This window comes from Sphaerodactylus townsendi, linkage group LG06, assembly GCF_021028975.2.
Source record: "Sphaerodactylus townsendi isolate TG3544 linkage group LG06, MPM_Stown_v2.3, whole genome shotgun sequence".
In the NCBI taxonomy this organism is placed as follows: domain Eukaryota; kingdom Metazoa; phylum Chordata; class Lepidosauria; order Squamata; family Sphaerodactylidae; genus Sphaerodactylus; species Sphaerodactylus townsendi.
The window spans coordinates 112,222,970-112,245,482 of NC_059430.1; the positions used below are offsets into that span (position 1 = coordinate 112,222,970).

The window sequence follows — 22,513 nt, forward strand, 5'->3', positions numbered from 1 at the left end:
GCAATTTCCCCCCACATGACAAACTCTGTGTGCGCATGCCCACAGAGAGGGCTCTGAGTGCCACCTCTGGCACCCGTGCCATAGGTTCGCCACCACTGCGTTAGGGGGAGGAGAATGGATAGCACAGCTTACCCCACAGCAGTGGGGGGGGGGACCCTTCCAGTTTCCTCAAGGAAGATAAATTCTGAACCCACCCTCCACATTTCCTCTAAAATAGATCTCCATACCTGGGTTGATTCTGAGGGTGCCGCTGTACTCATAGGAAGTGGCAGAGCAGTGCTCCTCTCGAGGATGTCTGGATGTTGGGACGGGCTCGGTTTTGGCCTCACTCTAACTTTTGTCAACCTGGTGGTCATCGGAGGTGCTGTGGTGGGTTCCGGTGCGACCTGGAGTGCTACAGCGGCTGTGGATTTGAAGCGTGGTCCAGAGTAGCCCGGCCTGCGTGCGTGGGCTCTGAAGTGAGTGATACAAAGGGGAGGGAGGAGAGGAGCCAGCTCTCTCAGGGCCGGTCACTTGTGCTTGGAAGCAGCAGTTGGAGTGGAGGCTGCGGTGGTGGAGGCCGTGGTGGTAGAAGCCGTGGTGGTGGCAGTGTCATAGACAGTGGTGCCAGCTGTGGTGGCAACCACTTTCCAGACAGTAACTGCTGGTGCCTCAGTCACCCTGGTTACGTAGAGGCTGCTGGTGGCTGGATCTGGGGTGGTCTCCTCTGCAGGGAACGGCGCAAAGGGGGTGACTACAGGTTGTACTGACGTGACGGGCAACACCGCTGGGGTTGTAGAAAGTCCAACAGACGTGTCTGTGGTAAGTCGCACAGCCGTTTTAATCCTAGACTCCCGTTCAAAATCTAGAAGAAGAAGAAGAAGAGTTTGGATTTATACCGTGCTTTTCTCAACTGTAAGGGGTCTCAAAGAGGCTCACAAACTTCCCTTCCTCTCCCCTCCCTTGTGAGGCCTGAGAGAATTCTGAATGAACTGTGACTAGCCCAAGGTCACCCAGCAGGCTTCATGTGGAGGAGCAGGGAAACAAACCTGGTTCGCCAGATTAAAGCCCGCTGCTCATGTGGGCAAGCCTAGTTCGGCTGATTAGAGTCCACTGCTCATGTGAAGTAGTGGGGAATCACCCGGTTCTCTAGATTTGAGTCCACTGCTCTGAATCACTACCCCATGCTGGCAGTGTGGAAGAAAAGGGCGTTTGTCATGAAGGAACCGTGATCAAGGTCACCGTACTGAGGTAAGTGATCAGCAGAAGGCAATCAAGGGAAACCGCACAGCTCAGACAACCTGAAAGAGGCTTACTGCATCTGGCTTTTGTATTCTTGTAGCTCAGTTTGCTTCATTAGTTCCAGCCACCGGCCTCAACGACAACAAAAAAAGGTGGCTGAAGAATAACAAGTGGGCGGGCAGCCAATAAAATCAGGCAGCGATCTGAAGTGAATTGATCACGCTAGACAGAGAACACAAGACCTCTCCAACAGGTAGTCACAGCCACAAAAAAAGGTGCCTTAAGGGCCTCATGTCATTTGACACTGAACAAGTTTATATTCTATGTATTGTCGAAGGTTTTCACAGCCGGATTCAACTGGTTGTGGTGGGTTTTCCGGGCTGTGTGGCCGTGGTCTGGTGGATCTCCAGATCCACCAGACCATAGCCACACAGCCCGGAAAACCCACCACAAGAAGAAGAAGAGTTTGGATTTATATCCCCCCTTTCTCTCCTGCAGGAGACTCAAAGGGGCTTACAATCTCCTTGCCCTTCCCCACTCACAACAAACACCCTGTGAGGTAGGTGGGGCTGAGAGAGCTCCGAGAAGCTGTGACTAGCCCAAGGTCACCCAGCTGGCGTTTGTTGGAGTGCACAGGCTAATCTGAATTCCCCAGATAAGCCTCCACAGCTCAGGCGGCAACATGGGAATCAAACCCGGTTCCTCCAGATTAGATACACGAGCTCTTAACCTCCTACGCCAACAAGTTTATATTCTATTTTTTCAAGCTTGGTATTTTTTTATATAGGTGGCCTCCCTTTCCCCTTCCCTTCCCTCTTCCCTTTTTTTCAATGTACCTTATGGATGTTTTGATTTTATGGGGGATTAGAGTAGAGCTGTGCATTCGGGTAACCCAAATGGAAAATATACTCCAAAAAAAGCCATTCTGGCTCTTCTCGGGTTTAATTTTAGCTGGGAAAAAAAGCAACAATTTAACTGAACCAAATAAGCAGATCTCAAAAAATGCTGATTGGTTTAGCGTTTGGGTGGCCTGCTTCAGCCTGATGCCCTTCCCCCCTGCCCTTACCTTGCAGATCCAGTGGGGAGAGCAGAATAGAGGCAGGGACAGCATTCAGCTCTCTCCTCACTCCCCACCGCTTCTGAAGTCCATGTGGTCTTGGGAAGCAGTGGCAGGGAGAACTGAATGCTGGGTGGGGCCATGCCAAAATGAGAATTCAATCCCCCCTACCCCCGTCACTGCTTCCAAAGTCAACATGGATTTGGGAAGCAGTGCTGGGGAGAACTGAAATTGGGGGCTCAGATTTTTTTTAAAACCCCAAGATTTTTTTTTGGGGGGGGGAATTCAGATTTTTCCACAATGTTTGGTTTTTTTAAACCCAAACCTGAAAAATAATGGAAAAAAATGGTCACTCTCCTAGATTAGAGTTTAAATGTTCAGTTGTGTTTTATTCTCTTTGGTTGAGGTTAACGGTGCCAGGGCACAGATGAGAATACTTTATCCATTGATTTTATTGTTTTATCTAATCGATGGTTGTAAGCCTCCTTGCACCTGTATGGGAAAGAGCAACCTGTAAGGTGAATTAAATAAACAAATACACTGATATGTATCTCTATATTCTATTATATTCTATTTTTAATAGACAGATCAACAGATAAATAAACAGACAGGCGTATACACACACAAACACACACACACATATATACCAGGAAAGAAGCTGCATTTTCATGGCTATTTCACACATTAGCTGAATCTGCAATTGAGGCCAATTTTTCCCCACTCATCCTGTTCTTGCTTCTCTTCCTCCCCATGTCCCACCTGCAAGAGCACCCCAAGGCCACAGTTTGAGCACCACAGCCTTAGTACAAAAATAGACCTTCATCATCTCGCCAAAATTCTACCTAGAGCAGCATCCTGTTTCCTACAGTGGCCAACCAGATGGGCAAACATATTTAGGACATGAGGGCATTAGGTCTACCTCCTTAACATTGCCCTAACCTTGATGGCCCAGGCTAGCCTGATCTCATCAGATTTCAAAAGCTGAGTAGGGTTGGTCCTGGATGGGAGACCACCAAGGAAGTATACAGCAGTAAGCAAAGGGAAAACCACTTCGGTTCATCTCTTGCCTTGAAAATCCTGCAGGGTCATCGTAAGTCAGCTGGGACTTGACAGCGCTTTCCACCACTAATGTTACCATCTAACAACTGGCATTTGGAGATATGCTGTCTCTGAGCACGGAGAGTCTATTTAACCATTATGTTTAACAGCTGCTCAGCGGCCAATCATTCCACAGTTCTAAAGCTTATTTTGCAAGCTGTCTAAGACAAGGGTGGGGCTTGCCAAATGCTGTTTTCCCAAACTGGATACGACTCTCCAAGTTCCTAGGCAGAGATCCCTCCCAGCATTTTAAAGCCTTTAATAATCAATAATTTACTCTACCATAATGTGCATAAAAATGTTTCAAACCATGCGCGCCGTGATCAGCAACCAATGCCCAAGTTGTGATTGGAGGGATGCAAGGCTAGATATTTTAGTCGTGGTTTCACAGCTGCCATTACAAGAAGAGTGAAGAAGAAGAGGAGGAGGAGGAGGAGGAAGAGGAGGAAGAGGAGGAGGAGTTGGAGGAGGAGGAAGAGGAGGAGGAGGAGCAGGAGCAGGAGCAGGAGGAGTTGGAGGAGGAGGAGGAGGAGTTGGAGGAGGAGGAGGAGGAAGAGGAGCAGGAGCAGGAGCAGGAGGAGTTGGAGGAGGAGGAGGAGGAGTTGGAGGAGGAGGAAGAGGAGGAAGAGGAGCAGGAGCAGGAGGAGTTGGAGGAGGAGGAGCAGGAGTTGGAGGAGGAGGAAGAGGAGGAAGAGGAGGAGCAGGAGCAGGAGGAGGAGGAGGAGGAGGAGGAGTTGGATTTATACCCCCCCCTTTCTCTCCTGCAAGGAGACTCAAAGGGGCTTACAAACTCCTTTCCCTTCCCCCTCCCGCAACAAACACCCTGTGAGGTAGGTGGGGTTGAGAGAGCTCCAAAGAACTGTGACTAGCCCAGTCAGCAGGTAGGAGTGCAGAAATGCATCTGGTTCACCAGATAAGCCTCTGGCACTCAGGTGGAGGAGTGGGGAATCAAACCTGGTTCTCCAAATTAGAATCAATCTGCTCTTAACCACTACACCATGTTGTCCTTGCTGGTCAAAAGAAACCCCATTTGCAACTTTTCTGACCAGCTTTTAAACATCTGGAGCAAAAATCTGTTCTGCACAGTCTCAGACACTGCATAGAGAAACATATTGTGGAGCGTACTGTCTCCGTCCAAGCAGCAGAGTCTGAAACATTTTCAGAGTCTGAAAAATTGTATCAGCAGTGGGTTGACTTGAGCTCCGGCAACTTCTTTTTTCAGCAGAATCCCTGTGGCTTGCTGATATGATTTAAATTTACAAAGCACAAATACAAACGTGGTGGATGTAGGCAGGGGTTGAATGCACACAACTGTGAAAAGTCTGAAAACAGCCACTAGCACTGTTTGTTTGTGCACGAATTAATGCTGCGATGTGACAGGCAACGCCTTACACTGCTTCTTAAGCTGAAATGCAACCTCATGTGCAAACAAGAAGTACAGATTTGGATTCGGGTGGCTCCCGCTCAGCAGTGGTGCTCCACAAAGCTCTCCTTGCTGCTGCGAGTACAAGGCCTTCACGGTACCTCTCTCCCACGAAACCACCAGAGGGCTTTTTCGGGCTTTTAAAATCTGCAACTGACATAACTTTTCAGCTCACAATTGGCAACTGGCATACTGCTGTAGACTATACTCCGTCCCACAGAAAGATGATAGCTCGGTCAGTTGAGGTGCAGCGATCGAGAAAATTATATTCTTCTGCACTAGAACATGGTCCCAACCGAATATGATAATTATCATTCATTTTTACGTGCTGCCTTTGTCAAAACCATTATTTTGTGCATTATTGAAGAAGAACAAGAAGAACAAGAAGAACAAGAAGAACAAGAAGAACAAGAAGAGTTTGGATTTATATCCCCCCCTTTCTCTCCTGCAGGAGACTCAAAGGGGCTGACAATCTCCTTGCCCTTCCCCTCTCACAACAAACACCCTGTGAGGTAGGTGGGGCTGAGAGAACTCTGAGAAGCTGTGATTAGCCCAAGGTCACCCAGCTGGCATGTGTGGGAGTGTACAGGCTAATCTGAATTCCCCAGATAAGCCTCCACAGCTCAGGTGACAGAGCTGGGAATAAACTTGGTTCCTCCAGATCAGAGTGCACCTGCTCTTAGCCACTACACCAGTGCTGCTCATGGTGAACATGGTGCTTCGATACAAGACCATTTATGCCACATTTTTACTTTTGAATAGGTGGAGGGAGTAGGGCTAGGTAGGCACTGGGACCCAGGCAGAGCATTCTACAACAGCAAACATCTGACATGTTTTGTTCTGGGGTGGTGGGATATACAACCCTACTAGCATCTTTTTGTGGCACAGAGTATAACCATAGCAATATGCCCACTGCCCCGGGGGAGGGGGGGCGGAATGGCAGCTGGAGGTTTCTAAAAATTCACACCTGCCCAGTCTTTCCCTCAGCCTACCTTGCAGCATTGTTGAAATTATAAAATGTAGGTAGGAAGAAACATGTATGATCACCCAGAGCTCCTTGGAGGAAGGGCAAGATAAATATGTGACCTGCAGATATCTGATTTTGTTATTTACAGGTTACCCTGTTGTTTAGCAAACAGCAAAATGTTACCCAACCAGACAGGCATGTGGTACTTTCCACTGCTTAATAATAATTTGCTTGGATACCATGAAAGCTCTGCGGAGCCAGGCTGCCTCCTGGGAATCACAACTTAAAATAACATGTAACGGTAAGTGCAGTTTGAAGTGGCAGGGGTAAGCCAGCCTGCTGACCTAGGCACCATCAATGACACAGAAAGGGTGTCTGGGTTGGAGGGTGCCCACATATAAGCTCTGAGGAAGAAATGCTCACTCTGAGGGCACTCAAGACAAAGTGAGACAAACAGGCTATCATATTCATGCTATAAAAGTTTAAGCATGGACTGCAACCAGCATGGGGTAGTGATCAGACTGCTGCGTTTGGATTTATATCCTGCTTTTCTCAGCCATCAGGAGACTCAAAGCGGTTTTACAAACTCCTTTCCCTTCCTCTCCCCACAACAGACACCTTGTGAGGAAGGTGGGGCTGAGAGAGTTCTGAATGAACTGTGACTCGCCCAAAGTTACCCTGCAGGCTTCATGAGGAGGAGCAGGAAAACAAATCCAGTTCACCAGATAAAATTCTGCCACTCATGTGGAGGAGTGGGGAATCAAGCCTGGGTCTCCAGATGAGAGTTCACAGGTCTTCACCACCACACCACACCACACCTAAGTTCAAATGCTTATGCTGCTGTGGAAGCTCGCTGACCCTGAGCCAGTAATAACCTTGTCTACATTGATGGGTTGCTGCAAAGATAACATATGTGCTGTCAAAACAACAACTGACTTATGGCCACCCAAGCTAGGGGCTTTCAAAGCAAGTGAGAAGCAGAGGTGGTTTGCCATTGCCTTCCTCTGCAGAGTCTTCCTTGGTGTCTCCCTTTCAAGTACTGACCCTGCTTAGCTTCTGAGATCTGATGAGATCAGGGGTCTGCAACCTGCGGCTCTCCAGATGTTCATGGACTACAAATCCCATCAGGGGTCTGCAACCTGCAAATCCCAGGGGTCTGCAACCTGTGGCTCTCCAGATGTTAATGGACTACAAATCCCATCAGCCCCTGCCAGCATGGCCAATTGGCCGTGCTGGCAGGGGCTGATGGGAATTGTAGTCCATTAACATCTGGAGAGCCACAGGTTGCAGACTCCTGGGCTATCCCATACTGTTCCACATATAAAATAGGGAATGGAAAACCCTGAGCTCCTCAGAACCACCCCAGTCAGCAGCAGCCAACCTGCTACTTGTATTCAAGTGACAGGAAGTCACAATGAAGGAAGAGGAGGAGTCCTAAAAAGAATTTTCTCTGCACAGAGTGGCCTCCCCCTCTTGCTGCTTCTCTCAGAGTTTGTCTAAAGTATGGTAGAGAATGGGGAACTCTCGGTCTGTACACAAGCACATGACCAGGGAGTCCTTCCAAACAGCAGTAACAAAAAAAATGGTGACTGTCTATTGCACAGGTGTCAAACTCGCGGTTCTCCAGATGTAATGGACTACAGTTCCCATCATCCCCTGTCAGCATTAAGCTGGCAGGGGATGATGGAATCTGTAGTCCATTACATCTGGAGGGCCGTGAGTTTGACACCTATGGTCTATTGGGTTACAACACAGCAGGTGGAGGTTCTCAGCCAAACCCACGGGCAGATGACCATGGACCCAAAGAAATGGTCTGCTCTCCATGGTGATTATCTGTCTAATTCAGGACTTTTCAGAGAGATATATACTCACATCCTGAGCCAGAACCTGAGTAGATTTCATCGGGTTCCTCAATTTCTTCATCCTCAAAGGAGTCGTCGTCTCCAGAGCCTTCCAGGTCAATGGGCCGTTCATAGTCTTCCTTGTGCCAGCGCTGAGCCTGAGATCAGAAAGAAACATATTCATCTGTATGGATGTAAGGCTTAGAGTCACATAGGCACCAAATGAAGGTTACTGAAAAGGGTACTGCATGGCTGGACAGCTACCACAAAGAGGAGACAGCCATGGTGACTGCCCATCTCAACTTTGAAGGTGATCTGATCTCAGCAGAAGGTTACATATCAGTCAAAACTAGAACTTTGTGCTATACTCAGAAACAGACTGACAGCAATGCAGACCTTGAAACTCAGACTACTGGGTCATACAGTTCTAGGAGGACTACATTTTGGGCTCTTTGATGTCTGAAGCAATCCTGTTTCATCCTAACTTAAGTTCTTCTTCTAGCCCACCAGCCAAACTTTTAATACCAGTCAAACATTTTTGCCTCACCTAGCCCATACAGCAGAAAAGAACTTTAGATTTATACCCCACTTTTCTCAACCACAAGATGTCTTGAAGCACCTTACAAATTCCTTCTCTTCCTCTCCCCACAACGGACATCTTGTGAGGTGTGAGAACTGAGGCCCCTTCCGCAAATGCAGAATAATTCACTTCAGTGGTGGGATCCAAAAATTTTAGTAACAGGTTCCCATGGTGGTGGTATTCAAACAGTGGCGTAGCGCCAATGGGGCTGGGCGGGCCACGATGGGGGCGTGGCCGGGCATTCCAGGGGCGGGGCATTGCTGGGTGGGGCTGTGGCAAGGATGCAGCTGCTGCACCGGTCCTTGGGTGGGAAACGAATGTACGCAGGCTGCCACGTACGCCGGTGCACTTCCTGCTAGACTGCTTCAAGTTCTGCGCGCTACTGCTGAGGAGCGGAGGAGGGCCATAACTAAGGCAAAAATCATGTGGCAAAATCACCAATTAGTAACCCCCTCTCGGCACACACAAATAATTAGTAACCTACTCTCGGGAACCTGTGAGAACCTGCTGGATCCCACCTCTGATGCACTTTCAATCCCCTTTCAATGCACTTCAATGCACTTTCAATGCACTTCAATGCACTTGCTGTGCAAAACAGCAAAACCCACTTGCAAACAATTGTGTGAGTGGATTGAAAGTGCATTATTCTGCATGTGCAGAAGGGGCCTGAGAGAATTCTTAGAGAACCATGACTGGCCAAAGGTCAACCAGAAGGCTTCATGTGGAGGAGTGGGGAAACAAACCCGATTCACCGGATCAGAGTCTGCCACTCATGTGAAGGAGTGAGGAATCAAACCAGGTTCTCCAGATGAGAGGATGCCACTCCTAACCACTAGACTACATTTGATCTGTCCCAATGTACTTGCCATTCCACCAATGCAGACCACATTTCCTTTTCTCAAGCTCTCACTTTTACTGTAACATGAAAAACACACCATGGGCCATCCCCAGCAGTATCATATCTTCTGTATACCCAAAGGCAATCAAGACAACATTCCCTCCCTCCTAAGCCCTTTGAGACTGCCAGAGGACATGGGGGAAAGGAGGAGGTTGCTGGCAACACACACAAGGACAGTCATGGGGGCGGGGGGAGCACGATTACTGGCAGAAACTGAGTTGCATCTCGGCAGGCTTCGGTTTCTCCTCTGCCTGCAGATAGTCAAGCTGGAGCGTGATCAGAAGCCCTTGGTTCAGAGGGGCCCTTGGCTCAGAGCTTGGGATCTACAGCAGGCCAACCTCAAAAGGAGCGCCTGCCCACCACGTCTGTCTGCCTTCCCTCTTTCTTTCTGTCCTTCTTTCTGTATTCCTTCCTCCTTCAACTTCTATCCCGTCCTTTCCTGGCTCAAACTGGGCTCAGGGCAGCTAACAACAACACAAAATGTGCAATTTATCAACGTTAAAAGCGTGCAGCACAAACACATCACTATTCATATAAATCTACACCTTACAAGCCAACCACTTTAAAAAGCACTAAAATACAGCATGGGCCAGGTCAGTCCCAAGGAAAACAAAAAGCATTGTTTGTTCAGTCTGATTTGTCATGGACATTTCGGTAAACCACTTGGGGGTTTCCTTTGGGGGAAAGAAGCAGCACAGAAAAGCTCTCACAAATAAATAAATACAAATTAGTATCTCGGATCGCTGTCAATTCCTTTTCTCAAGAAAGCACCACTGGAGTTCTGGTGTCAACGGCCATCATTTGGCCAGAATGCAAAGCAAAACCCTTGAGCTGCTAAATAGGATGAAATTACCTTGAGTGTGAACTTTGTCAAACCAAGGCTGTTCCCTTTCTTGATTAAATTTCTGTGTCTTTAAAGAAGATCTAACTCAGGAGTGCAACACCTGGACAGTTTCATCCTACAGCTAGAAGCAAACCAAAGTCAAGAGGCTATTGGGACAGAGCAGCTACATACAGCATGGCTTACTGGCTATTCTCTTTCCTACCGATGACTCTTTCTCCCACCACCCTCAGAAACTGGTAATGGGGGGGGGGGTGACTGCAGAAGGGTGAAGGAACCCTCCAAGATTGGGCCAAGCAAAAATCAAACCATATGGGAAAGGGTCAGGGAAGAAACGGGTGAGGAGCCATCTTGGTTGGACCAGTAGTCCACATACCTCAGAAAATGTAGAAGAGTCAGTATGATGTAGTTTGTCAGACTACAATCAAATCCCCATTTGGCCATGGAAGTTCATTGGATGACTAGGGGCACATTCTCAACCTAATCTCCTCTTCCTCCTCCTTATTATCATTATTACATCTTGTTTAATATTACAGATGCCAGTTCTTTAGCTGGTTCTTGGCCTTTCATTGCAACTCGAGCCTCGCCCAAAGGCCTAGGATGCATCGGCATAATATCTGTGCGGATCCCAGCGGGGCTGCCTTCTGAATCTGACAGATGTTGATTTTGTCAATTTGAAGATGTTTCAAGTGCTGTCCTAATGTTCTTGGAATGGCGCCCAGCGATTACCACTGGGACGACCTCAGATAGTTTGTGCCATAGTCACTGAATCATCATCGTCTCGTCATCGTCGTTGTTCAACTTTTATGCCGCCCCTCCCCTCACTTTATAGGGTTGTTGTGGGAGAGGAGAGGAAAAGGTTTATAAGCCCCTTCAGTCCCCCATGGTGGAGAAAGGTGGGTTGAACAAATAAATATAAGAAGCAGAGGTGTAATTCACATCCATGGAAGTTCTACGCCCACAGATGTTTTGGAGAAAGTCTGAGGATCTGGGCAAGGAGGAGATGAGGGAAGAGGCACAGGCTCCAGATCAAGCTAAACATAGTTTTGTCCTTGCCAAGGACAAGTATAGCTGAAGATGGGGGTGGAACAGCCACTAAAGGAAAAACAGCAGGAACTGTTGTAGAAAACAGTTGGATAGCGAGTGAACAAACAGGACATTTCTTAACAAGAAATGGCAGAGCCATGACTCAAGAAGAAGAAGAAGAAGAAGAAGAAGAAGAAGAAGAAGAAGAAGAAGAAGAAGAAGAAGAAGAAGAAGAAGAAGAAGAAGAAGAAGAAGAAGAAGAAGAAGAAGAAGAAGAAGAAGAAGAAGAAGAAGAAGAAGAAGAAGAAGAAGAAGAAGAAGAAGAAGAAGAAGAAGAAGAGGAGGAGGAGGAGCAGGAGGAGCAGGAGGAGCAGGAGGAGCAGGAGGAGTTGGATTTATATCCCCACTTTCTCTCCTGTAGGTGACTCAAAGGGGCTTACAAACTCCTTCCCCTTCCCCCCTCACAACAAACACCCTGTGAGGCAGGTGGGGCTGAGGGAGCTCAGAAGAACTGTGACTAGCCCAAGGTCACCCAGCTGACATGTGTTGGAGTGCACAGGCTAAACTGAATTCCCCAGATAAGCCTCCACAGCTCAAGCGGCAGAGCAGGGAATCAAATGCGGTTCCTCCAGGTTAGAGTACACCTGCTCTTAACCACTACACCACTGCTGCTCCTTATACAGCATTTGTTCTGTATATAGGACAGGGGTAGGGAACCTGCGGCTCTCCAGATGTTCAAGAACTACAATTCCCATCAGCCCCTAGCAGCATGGCCAATTGGCCATGCTGACAGAGGCTGATGGGAATTGTAGTTCTTGAACATCTGGAGAGCCGCAGGTTCCCTACCCCTGATATAGGAGGTCCAACATCTCCCCAGTTAAACAGTCCCAGTTGGACATGATATGAAAGCCTTCCATCTGAGACACTAGAGAGCTACTAATATTCATGGCAGACAATACTGACTACAGTTGGCCAATGGTCTGATTCAGAACCAGGCGGATTCAAGTATATTCTTGCTTCAGCAGATAAGCATGATATGAAATTATTCATATCTCTGAAGTTATTGGGAGATCTGATCCCAGAGTATCTGAGAAGCATACAAAGGCAACAGTCCACATTTGATTAGTAAAACCAAAAGCTCAGCATACGCCATGGGGAGACGGGAACCACAGCTTCATTCCAATTATATTTACACCTTGGCAGTGGGCCACTAGTCAATTACAGCTCTGTAAAACGCAATGCATGCCAAAAAGATGACATGACCTCATAGGTGTTTTTCTCCTGCTTAGCATGAGATGTGGTATAATGGACAAACACTCCCTTTTTTTCCATTTTTCCAGAGTTCCCTTGAAAGTGAATACCGGAGACCCAAGTTCTACCTCACACTTTGGGGTGTCATGGAAGATTCCTCCCTGGATCACTCTGATAAGGACTCTTTATGTGTGCATCCTCAAAAGGTCATTAATAGGGCAACCCTAGAATCATAGAATTGGAAGGGACCATGCAGACCATCTAGTTCAATGCAGGATCAGCCTAGAACAGGGGTAGGGAACCTGCGGCTCTCCAGATGTTCAGGAACTACAATTCCCATCAGCCTCTGTCAGCATGGCCAATTGGCCATGCTGGTAGGGGCTGATGGGAATTGTAGTTCCTGAACATCTGGAGAGCCGCAGGTTCCCTACCCCTGGCCTAGAACATCCCAGACAAGCGTTTGGTCCATCCACTGCTTAAAGACTGCCAGTGAGGGAACTCACCATCCCCCTAGTCGATTCCACTGTTGTACAACTTTTACTGTAAACATTTTTTCTAATACTTAGTTGGAACTCCTCATAATTCATATCCATTATTGCGAGTCCTATTTCCTGCTGCCAATTGGAACACAAGAGGGTGTGTGTGTGTAGTGCTGTCAAGTTGCAGCCTGGATAAACAATGCCCTGACCTGGATAACCCAGGCTGCCCCAATCTCATCAGACCTTGGAAGCTAAGTAAGGTTAGCCTTGGTTAGTAGTTGGATGGATGACCAGTAAAGAAGTCCAAGGTTGCTATACAGAAGCAGGTAATGGCAAACCACCTGTAAATATCTCTTGTCTTGAAAACCCTACAAGTCAGTTGTGACTTAACAGGACTTTCCAGCAGACGAAAAAATTTGATTACGATGATTTATGTGGTTTTATGTTGTATACCACCCAGAGCCCTTCGGGGATGGGGCGGTATATTAAATTAAATTAAATAAATAAATAAATAAATAAATAAATTTAAAAATATACGTTTTGATTTTAACCAAAAAACAGTAGTGTTGGTTTTTTATGCCCCACTTCTAGGAGCAGCAGTGGCGTAGGAGGTTAAGAGCTCGTGTATCTAATCTGGAGGAACCGGGTTTGATTCCCAGCTCTGCCTCCTGAGCTGTGGAGGCTTATCTGGGGAATTCAGATTAGCCTGTACACTCCCACACACGCCAGCTGGGTGACCTTGGGCTAGTCACAGCTTCTCGGAGCTCTCTCAGCCCCACCTACCTCACAGGGTGTTTATTGTGAGGGGGGAAGGGCAAGGAGATTGTAAGCCCCTTTGAGTCTCCTGCAGGAGAGAAAGGGGGGATATAAATCCAAACTCTTCTTCTTCTACCTTTAAGGGGTCTCAAAGCGCCTTCCCCTCCCCACAACAGATGCCTTGTGAGGTAGGTGGGGCTGAGAGAGTTCTGAGAGAACTGTGACTAGCCCAACGTAGCAGAAAACTATCTAGCACGTCACCAACTTGAATAGTTAAGCCCATCCCTGTGATGGTGGACACACACACACCCCATCCATGAAAGCAGCTTTACTTTGAGTCAGACCTTTGGTCTATGAAGATCAATACTGTCCACCCCAGTACTGTCTACTCAGCAGTTCTCCAGGGTCTTTCACAGTGCCTATCATCTGATTCTTTTAGCTGGAGATTCTGAGGGTTAAACCTGACCCAAGGTCTTGTGCCCCTGAGCCAAAGTCCTCTCCCCAACTTCCATTATACACTTTGTGAATAGATAATAGTCTATCTTCTCTGCATCCAGCTGTAATCAATTGCCTTGGAAGAAAACACGTATACAGTGTATAAGTTCTTAGGAGACATATCATTACACGCTCAAAATAGACTTTCCAAAGCATGTGTCTTTGACACCTCCCACAATGACCATCACCTCCCACAATTAGCAAGCACAGGATGTGATGTTGTCGTGTTGCAGGTTGTCCCCCCATAAACATGCACCTTCACTGGATTTTGCTCAAAGGGGTGTGGAAACTAGCTCTGCGATGCCACTTTTTCTAAGAGTAGGTTTCACATCGAGAGAGGGAGAGGTGGAAGAGATCGAGGGCAGCAACCATGCACGCTCTGTAATTTTGTGGTTTCTGCCTCGGCACTCAGAGATTACTGTTCCAAAAAGGTCAATGGCACCTGACGTCACAAAGCAAGCCTGAATACTCATATTTGACAGAGTCAGCGAGGCTCTGTGAAGCAAAGCAACTGAGCCAGAAAAGATGACATGATGCCAGTTCAACTCTTGCTTCTGCCATTAACCCACTGAATAGCTACAAGCAAGTGAGAATCGACATGCTTCAGGCCTTATAAAATGGGAATAACAATTGGCCGATTGGTTGTTGTGGCTTCTCTCTGTGATACACCTCTAAAGATGCCAGCCACAGATGCAGGCGAAACGTTAGGAACAAGATCCACCAGACCACGGCCACGCAGCCCGGAATACCCACAACAACCAGTTGAATCCGGACGTGAAAGCCTTCGACAATAAATTGGCCTACTATTTATATATTTTGTTTATTTCAATTTATTTGGCTTCTGCACTGCCTGTCCCCATATGGACTCAGGGTGGCTTAGGACCGTCCTCGTAATAAACATTAAAGCCAACCACAATAGATTGATCAGCTTCCCAAAGCCAATCAGATTAACCCGAGGGGGATGGAACATTCTCAAGGAACCATCTATAAAACCAAGACATCAATTTATGATACAGAAAAATACAGAGAGGGGAGAAGTGAAAGAAAAGAAAAAGGGGGAAGGGGAAATAAAAGCGGAGGGGGGAGGGGCAGTGGGAAAGAGAGGCTAGCTATGCTCTGTTACCCAGAAAGATAATAGTAGAGTTGTGTATTCCTCTGCCAAAGAACAAAGCAGGCTGGACCTTCTTTGTTATAGAATGCTCTGCCTGGGACCGAGTGCCTCCCTAGCCCTGCTCCCCCCATCTGTTAATCGTCTGATGAACTATAAACTCTCTTGTATCAAAGTACCATGTTCAATAATGCACAAAATAATGGTTTTGACAAAGGCAGTGTGTAAAAATAAGTGATAATTCCCATATTCATTTGGGATTCAATTCTAATGCAGAAACATACTATTTTCTTAATAGCTGCACCTCAACTGGCTGCACCATTATCTTTCTATGGAACAGAGTATAAATGGATACTGTTACAGTCCTCAATCATACCATACAGGACTCCTGTTGTGTATAACTGCAAGCTTATGTACATAAAGTTTTTTCCGCACTAGAAAGAAGAAGAAGTTTGGATTTATACCCCACCTTTCTCTCCTGCAAATAGACTCAAGATGGCTTACAGACTCCCTTCCCTTCCTCTCCCCATAACAGACACCTTGTCAGGCAGTTGGGGCTGAGAGAGTTCTGAGAGAACTGTGACTAGCCCACGGTCACCCAGCAGGAATGTAGGAGTGAGGAAACACATCTGGTTCACCAGATAAGCCTCTGCCACTCAGGTGGAGGAGTGGGGAATCAAACCTGGTTCGCCAGATTAGAATCCACCTGCTTTTAACCATTACACCACGCTGGAAATGCTGAGGAGTAGTAAAATGACACTCACTCCATCCATGTAAAATGTGGAAGAGGGTTAGCTCCTCTAGCGCTACTAGCCCCTTAGCAGCCAGCAAAGACTCTCGAAAACCTATACTGGACTCAAATCTAGCTCTTCTATCACCACAGCTATTCAACACAGCTATTCTCTGAAACCAGATTTGAGGAGCAGAATGTTTAATTGGGGCTTGGCTGGTGCTCAGAGGTTAACCTAAACTTGCTCCCCTGGGCTGGATAACCAGCTTTCCTAGGATGCAAACAAACTGCCCGTTGCAAAAAAAAAATGGGCAGCTGGTGCATTCAGTTTCATATATTCTGATTTTTCTGGTGCAGAGCTTCAGCAGTAGGTACCATCTGAGGGTCAGTCAACATATCTGCTTTCTACAGCTGTTCTCTTTTGCGAGACTCACACTCCATCCGCCCCCACTGATTGTGTGGACTCAGCAGGGGAGGCTTTTAGCTGCCCGGAACCGACTCCCATTTATGCAATTACATCTTACCGCGCTCACATCTCCTCCTGGGGAACTTTTGTTAACTAGCTTAGTGCTGCCTCCATTAGTGACTTGGCTTCATTCGAAGGGCCAGTGCTGGATTGCAAATGGCATTTTGGAAAGTTGAACCCCTAGGGTGCAAGCCAAGCCCTGTTCCTGGGGGTGCAAAATCAGCCGCTCTCGTACATTTGAGTTATTCTCATCTTCCCAAGGTCACTTTTCAGTCCCTTCCATACAGTGGTGGGATCCAAAATTTTTAGTAATAGGTTCCCATGGTGGTGGGATTCAAACTGTGGCGTAGCGCCAATGGGGCTGGGCGGGGCATGATGGGGGCGTGGCCAGGCATTCTGGGGCGGGGCATTCCTGGGCAGGGCTGTGGCAAGGATGCAGCCACTGCGCCGGTTCTTGGGCGGGAAACAAATGCACGCAGGCACAGGCTGCCATGCACGCCGGTGCACCTCCTGCTAGACTGCTTCAAGTTCTGTGTGCTACTGCTGAGAGGAGGGGCGTAACTAAGGCAAAAATCACGGGGCAAAATCACCAATTAGTAACCCCCTCTCGGCACACACAAATAATTAGTAACCTACTCTCGGGGACCTGCGAGAACCTGCTGGATCCCACCTCTGCTTCCATACAAAGCCACAATTAGCTAATCAGGCGAGGCAATATATCCTTATTTATTTATTTATTTATTTATGATGAGATTTATAAGCCGCCTCACCCCCAAAGGGCTCGAGGCGGCTCACAGAATGGCTGCACATTCAACGACAATCAACAGAACATATCAATTACAAGAGTGCAGCTTAATTCATTAAAACTTAACTTAAAACTTTAAAACTTAAAACAGTTTCAATTACCTATCAGTTAAAACATCAAATATCAAAGATCAAAGCGCCCGATCTACAGGCCAGGAGGGAGGGGATAGGTCGGGCCCAAGATGGAAACCAGGGCCCGGCCAGATAGAAAACAGCAGATTCAGTGGGGGGTAATAAAACCGCGGCCAGCCCCCCCAAAGGCCCGGTGGAATAGCTCAGTCTTACAGGCCCTGCGGAACTCACCAAGGTCCCGCAGGGCCCGGACAGCTGGAGGTAGAGCATTCCACCAGGCAGGGGCCAGGGCCGTGAAGGCCCTGGCCCGGGTCGAGGCCAGCCGCACCGTCGCAGGGCCAGGGATCTCCAGCAGCTCTGCCGCCGCCCAATGCAGCGGCCTATTTGGGACGTAAGGGGTGATGCGGTCCCGCAGGTATGAGGGCCCCATGCCGCGTAAGGCCTTAAAGGTCTTTCACCCCTGCCTCGTTAGGCTAAGCCGAAAGGTACTTCGCCAAGGTTGATCCAATGATCGATCAGGTCTTAGATCTTCCCCTGGACCATATATGGGGGAATTTAGCAAGATTTGGAAAATGCATGGAACACCCCCCTCACTCTAATCAAGGTTTAAGGCAACTTGAGGATTCCAAGGGAGCAGAGCAGAGGTTGGGCTAAGGACTTTCTGTCTTCTGATGCGAACTCCTAAGTATGTACCTCTTGCCCTGAGGTCGCTTCCACACAGGGATATTTTTCCCCAACAGAACGCAGGAAGCTTTCCATTTAAATGGGAGTGGCCACACAATACGGATCTCCCACGACTTTCCCCTTTAAACCAGATCATGAAGATGCTCCGCCTGTAGCCAATATGGAAAAACAGGATGGATCAATGGACTACCTTCAAAATGGCAGACTCTATAGTTTCCCCCCATCGTTTGGTGGGACTTTAAAGACCCCCTCCCTTTTCCCACCTGAGCCACTCTAGCTTTTACAATGCAACTCAGCTGGAAAAGAGAGGGAAACACGCATTGGGGTTGTCGGTCTCTAAACTGGATCACAGTCACTGCAGTAGCCTGTAACATCCATTTTTCAATGGCCCGACGCAAGGAATGAGCCACCAAATACGTCTCCCAGGGCTGCCTTCAGTTCAATTTGAAAACAGTGATAGACCAATAGAAAAAAAAATTACTAATGAACAATAAAATTATGATGCAACATTGGAGCACTTTCATTTCAAGACATCCAACAACTGCAATTAAAAGAGTATTAAAATTTAGATTAGATACACAAGAAATAGACTACTGTGTCCTTCACACAACACATCTGAAGCTTCAGTATTCCTCTGAAAATTGCAATGTAAAAGCTTGGTAAAGCACAAAACTTTTTTGCAGATTGCTGTGAAATCAGAGTTCTCATCAGAAAGAGACAATCAAGCCTGGCCTTTTCAGACTGGTTTCAGTTTTCGGGAGCCCTCAAAATAGGGTTCTTTCTTGGACTCATAAGACGTCCTTCCTCTTTTCCATGCAGAACACCATGGCAAGTGGAGGGGTTCCAACTCTGGATTGGAAAATCCCTGGAGATTTGGGGGTGTAGCCTGTAGAAGGCGGAGTTTGGGGGAAGGGAGGGACCTTAACCGAGTACAACCGAGTATAGAGTCATCCCTCCAGCAGCCATTTTCTCCCAGGGGGACTGATCTCCATAGTCTGGAGATCAGTTATAATTCCAGGAGACCTCCAGCTGGGGGTTGGCAACCCTAGACAAGTGACAAGTCTGCTAAAATGAGGCAAACAGCAGCTCACCCGTCCATCCAAACCAGCGGCTCAACAAGTGAGTGGCAATGCCAGCTGGGAAACACGGGCCAGAACCGCAGCTGCCACCGCCTACTGCAGGGATCTGCAGCCCCTGGCTCTCCAGATGTTCATGGACTACAATTCCCATCAGCCCCTGCCAGCATGGCCAATTGGGGGGCTGATGGGAATTGTAGTCCATGAACATCTGGAGAGCCATAGGTTGCAGACCCCTGACCTACTGGGAGAGGGAAGGTAAAGAAGCAGTGGACATTGCTCCTGGCTGCCATCACCATTAGGTTCCTTATCCAGCCACCTGGGCAAACAAGCGACTAGGGATGGCAGAGACCCCAATCTGCCACCTCCCCTGTCTGCCCAATGGCGTTCATGGTGACACCACCACAGGGCAGATTAATTATTGCCACGGGGAGAGTAGGCCTGACCTGGTTTCTTGCTATAAAGCAGCATGCCAGGGGTCAACAGTGCCCCCTCGTGGTGTATGGAGGCTTTGGGTTGCTGGAAGTTGCCAACTCCAGACAGGTCAATGATCAATTACGAAAATTTTAAACAAATAAATGCATTCATTAAGGGAAGAGCATAGGCCTAGAAGGACTTGAAAGCCACAACTGACTTCTACAGTGATATTGACCAACACCCAAACCAGAAAAGGGCTCTGCTGATTCTGATGCTCTGATATCTATTCCTGGAAATAACTGGAAGGATGACCCATTTTGACATGAGCACTTGTCCGTTCCCCAGAATTCCTCTCTGTTCTGGCAAGAAAAAAAGATATATTTCTACACGAGTCTCTCGGCAAAGAAACAACACAACCTGCGCAGGGACACCAGCGTGCAAAGTGCACATAAAAACCTCATCGGGGGATATCAATCAATCGCAGACTTTAAACCCGGAGAACTGGAGAGAGATATCCTGCTTGGATACTCTCCTAATAGCCACTGACATGACAACAGTAACCATGGAAACCCGCTTCCTTCATCCTCATGGTGGCGGCTCTGATCTCCTCTTCAGGTTCAGAGAAAAAGCAAAGGGAGAATTGCACATTGTGTTTGAAGTCAAGAGATATTTCTGGACACTTTGATGTCTGGCTTCACTTGCGCATGCCGGCAAGATGACCTTGCCTTTCCCCTTGAGTACTTTTCAGGTACCCAGTTCCAGCTGAGTTGGTTCGGATGGTTTGTAGACCAAATTATGCGGATTGTAATTTAATATGAAACAGCAGAGCTCCTCAAAAAGTCAGAAAAGAACAATGCGGAGTCAAGCTAGGTGGCCCACATAGCCTAGCTGTTAGTTCTTCTGTGATCAGATCCAGAGATGCCGGGATCGTTTTAACAGCATTAGACACTCACAAGCGGAGCGTCCTATTCGCTGTCATTCATTCTGTTACTGATCAAAATCTGATGTCATCCACTGCTTCTCAAGAATTAACCGGTGCCCTATATAAGAGCATGCAATGCTCAGATTTTTGAGCATTATCTTCCCTTTTAGGGAATAGTGGTGTGGGAAGGTGCTGACCTGGATGACCTAGGCTAGCCTCAGACGCTAAGCAGGATCAGCCCTAGTTAGTACTTGGATGGGAGACCACTAGGGAAGTACAGAATCACAAGCAAACAAAATACTGGTGGACCACTATGTATTGGTGCCTCCCTGAAACCATGACTGATTAATTTGGAACTCCACAATCTGAAAAGAAATTCCAATGGGGGTAACTTTTTAAGCATAACTTTGGATATAATTGTTTTAAAAAAAGAGAAGCTCGTGCTGAATTTTCCCACTGGATAATGACACAGTGGCTTGGATCCAGATGTACAACCCCAGGGATTGAGGAGCACTTAAATTTTCTAAAAGGGTTAGTAGCATCTAGGGATATAACCAAGCCAAATACATATACCCCCCCCTTTAAAAAAAACCCACCTTATTGGTGTTTTTCAGGCATAATTGGGTCTCTCAAATGTATCTGGGCTTTTTGGGGAGATCAAAAAATGGGTCCTGAAAAATCCTGGAAATACTGGGGATTAACTGGGGCTGTTGGGGGCCAGCATTTGCAGATACCCAGTACTCCCCCACCCACTTCTTCCCATGGTTCTGTGTTTCCTGGGACTTCGTATCAGCTTGCCAGGCTGCTTGGGTAAGATTCTGTCAACTCTTCCCTGCAGAATTCACATCTTTCTGCCTTCATACCCTTACAGTCAAGAGATATGCAATGTAGTATGTGCAAATGGGTTTAATCACTCCCCCCCCCCCCGCAAAAAAGTCCTGTAGTTGTGCAATTCAGGGGTGGTTCAAGGTGTATTGATGTCAGACCTGCCAAAGCTGAAAGATAACTCCTCTCCTTTTCTCTATGCTGGCTCTGCTCTCTTTAAAATATCATGGAAAACTATGCACACTGTATAGGTTGTTCTGAACTCTCACAAATCGCTCCTTCATTTGAGAATTCGGTTCCCCTGGTGGCCGAACTCTCGTCAAACAACAAAATCAGGCAGAGTGTTCAGAAACTGGCCTGCCTAGCTTGCTGCAACACTTTCAAAGAAAGCCAGGAGGGGGAAGAAGTAACACAGATTATCTTCTCTGGTTCCCAGGTCAGGAAGGCAGATGGTCGGCAGCTGGCTTCCAAGCAGGGAGCAGGACATTGCCAGTGTCCAAGTACAGCCGGCCATGAGGCAATCAAACTGGGATTCCTACTGACAATTCAATCACTGCCCACATGCTCTTGGACTCATCAGAAGCTTGAAAGGGGAGGAAAGGCATCAGCCAAAATGTTATGCAAACGTGTGCCATGTCCAAACATTAAACTTTTTTTGAATTCCCCCAAGTGAAGGCAGACCAAGCGAAACGTTTATACAGCAGAGAACTGACTGAGATGCAGCAGAATGGAGCATAGGGCAGGGGCAATCAACTCCTCCTGAAACCGCTCATGTTTGGAAGCTACAGTACCTCAGCCTTGAAGTTTCACCATCGTAATATGGGTAGTTGTAAAATACTAGTCAGAAATAGCACTCGCTTGCAGCCCCAGCAGGGAATTGCAAAACTATGTCTCTTGGTAGTTGAGACTGAAAATAACTGACTTTTGGGCTGTGAAACTATGTCTCTTGGTAGTTGAGACTGAACATAACTGACTTTTGGACAGTGTTCGTCTTGGTTCTGCCACAAGTTGGATCCGAACAGAAAATGTCACAATACAACTATGTGAAGGGATGAAGGCAGTTGAGTGCCATTTCACTCCAGCACTGTATTATCTCAGATTAGCAGCACCAAATGTTGGGGTTTTATTCTGCCAGTGTTTTCCTTTTCTTCATTGAGGCCAAGTCCATGAGAAAGACACCATTTTCTATAACCACTGCCACGTGTGGGTTCAACTTGGCATATACTTGCAGCCAAAAAACAGCATTGTGAGTGGTAAGGATTGCTGAACACAACACTAGGTGGCTATAAACTAAACAAACAGTTGGTAGCATTGTCAGGTACAGGTCATGTGTATCTCGGCTCGCAGAAAACATAATCACATGGTAACAATGAATCTGATTTTTAAAAAACTTTTAAAATCTTTGTATATTGCTTTGAAAACTCAGTAAAGGAGCTTGTTAACTCAATATATAGATTAGCTTTTATTAGATGTATT

General features: G+C 47.2%; 1 protein-coding gene across 1 annotated transcript in view; it reads right to left on the bottom strand.

The window, feature by feature from the left end:
- SDC3 (syndecan 3) overlaps positions 1 to 22,513 on the bottom strand; it is a 132,051-nt gene that overhangs the window by 15,355 nt on the left and 94,183 nt on the right. The window contains 3 exon segments of the mRNA XM_048501630.1: positions 228 to 476; positions 513 to 844; positions 7,639 to 7,765. Of these exon segments, the coding sequence (XP_048357587.1) occupies positions 228 to 476; positions 513 to 844; positions 7,639 to 7,765 (708 nt within the window).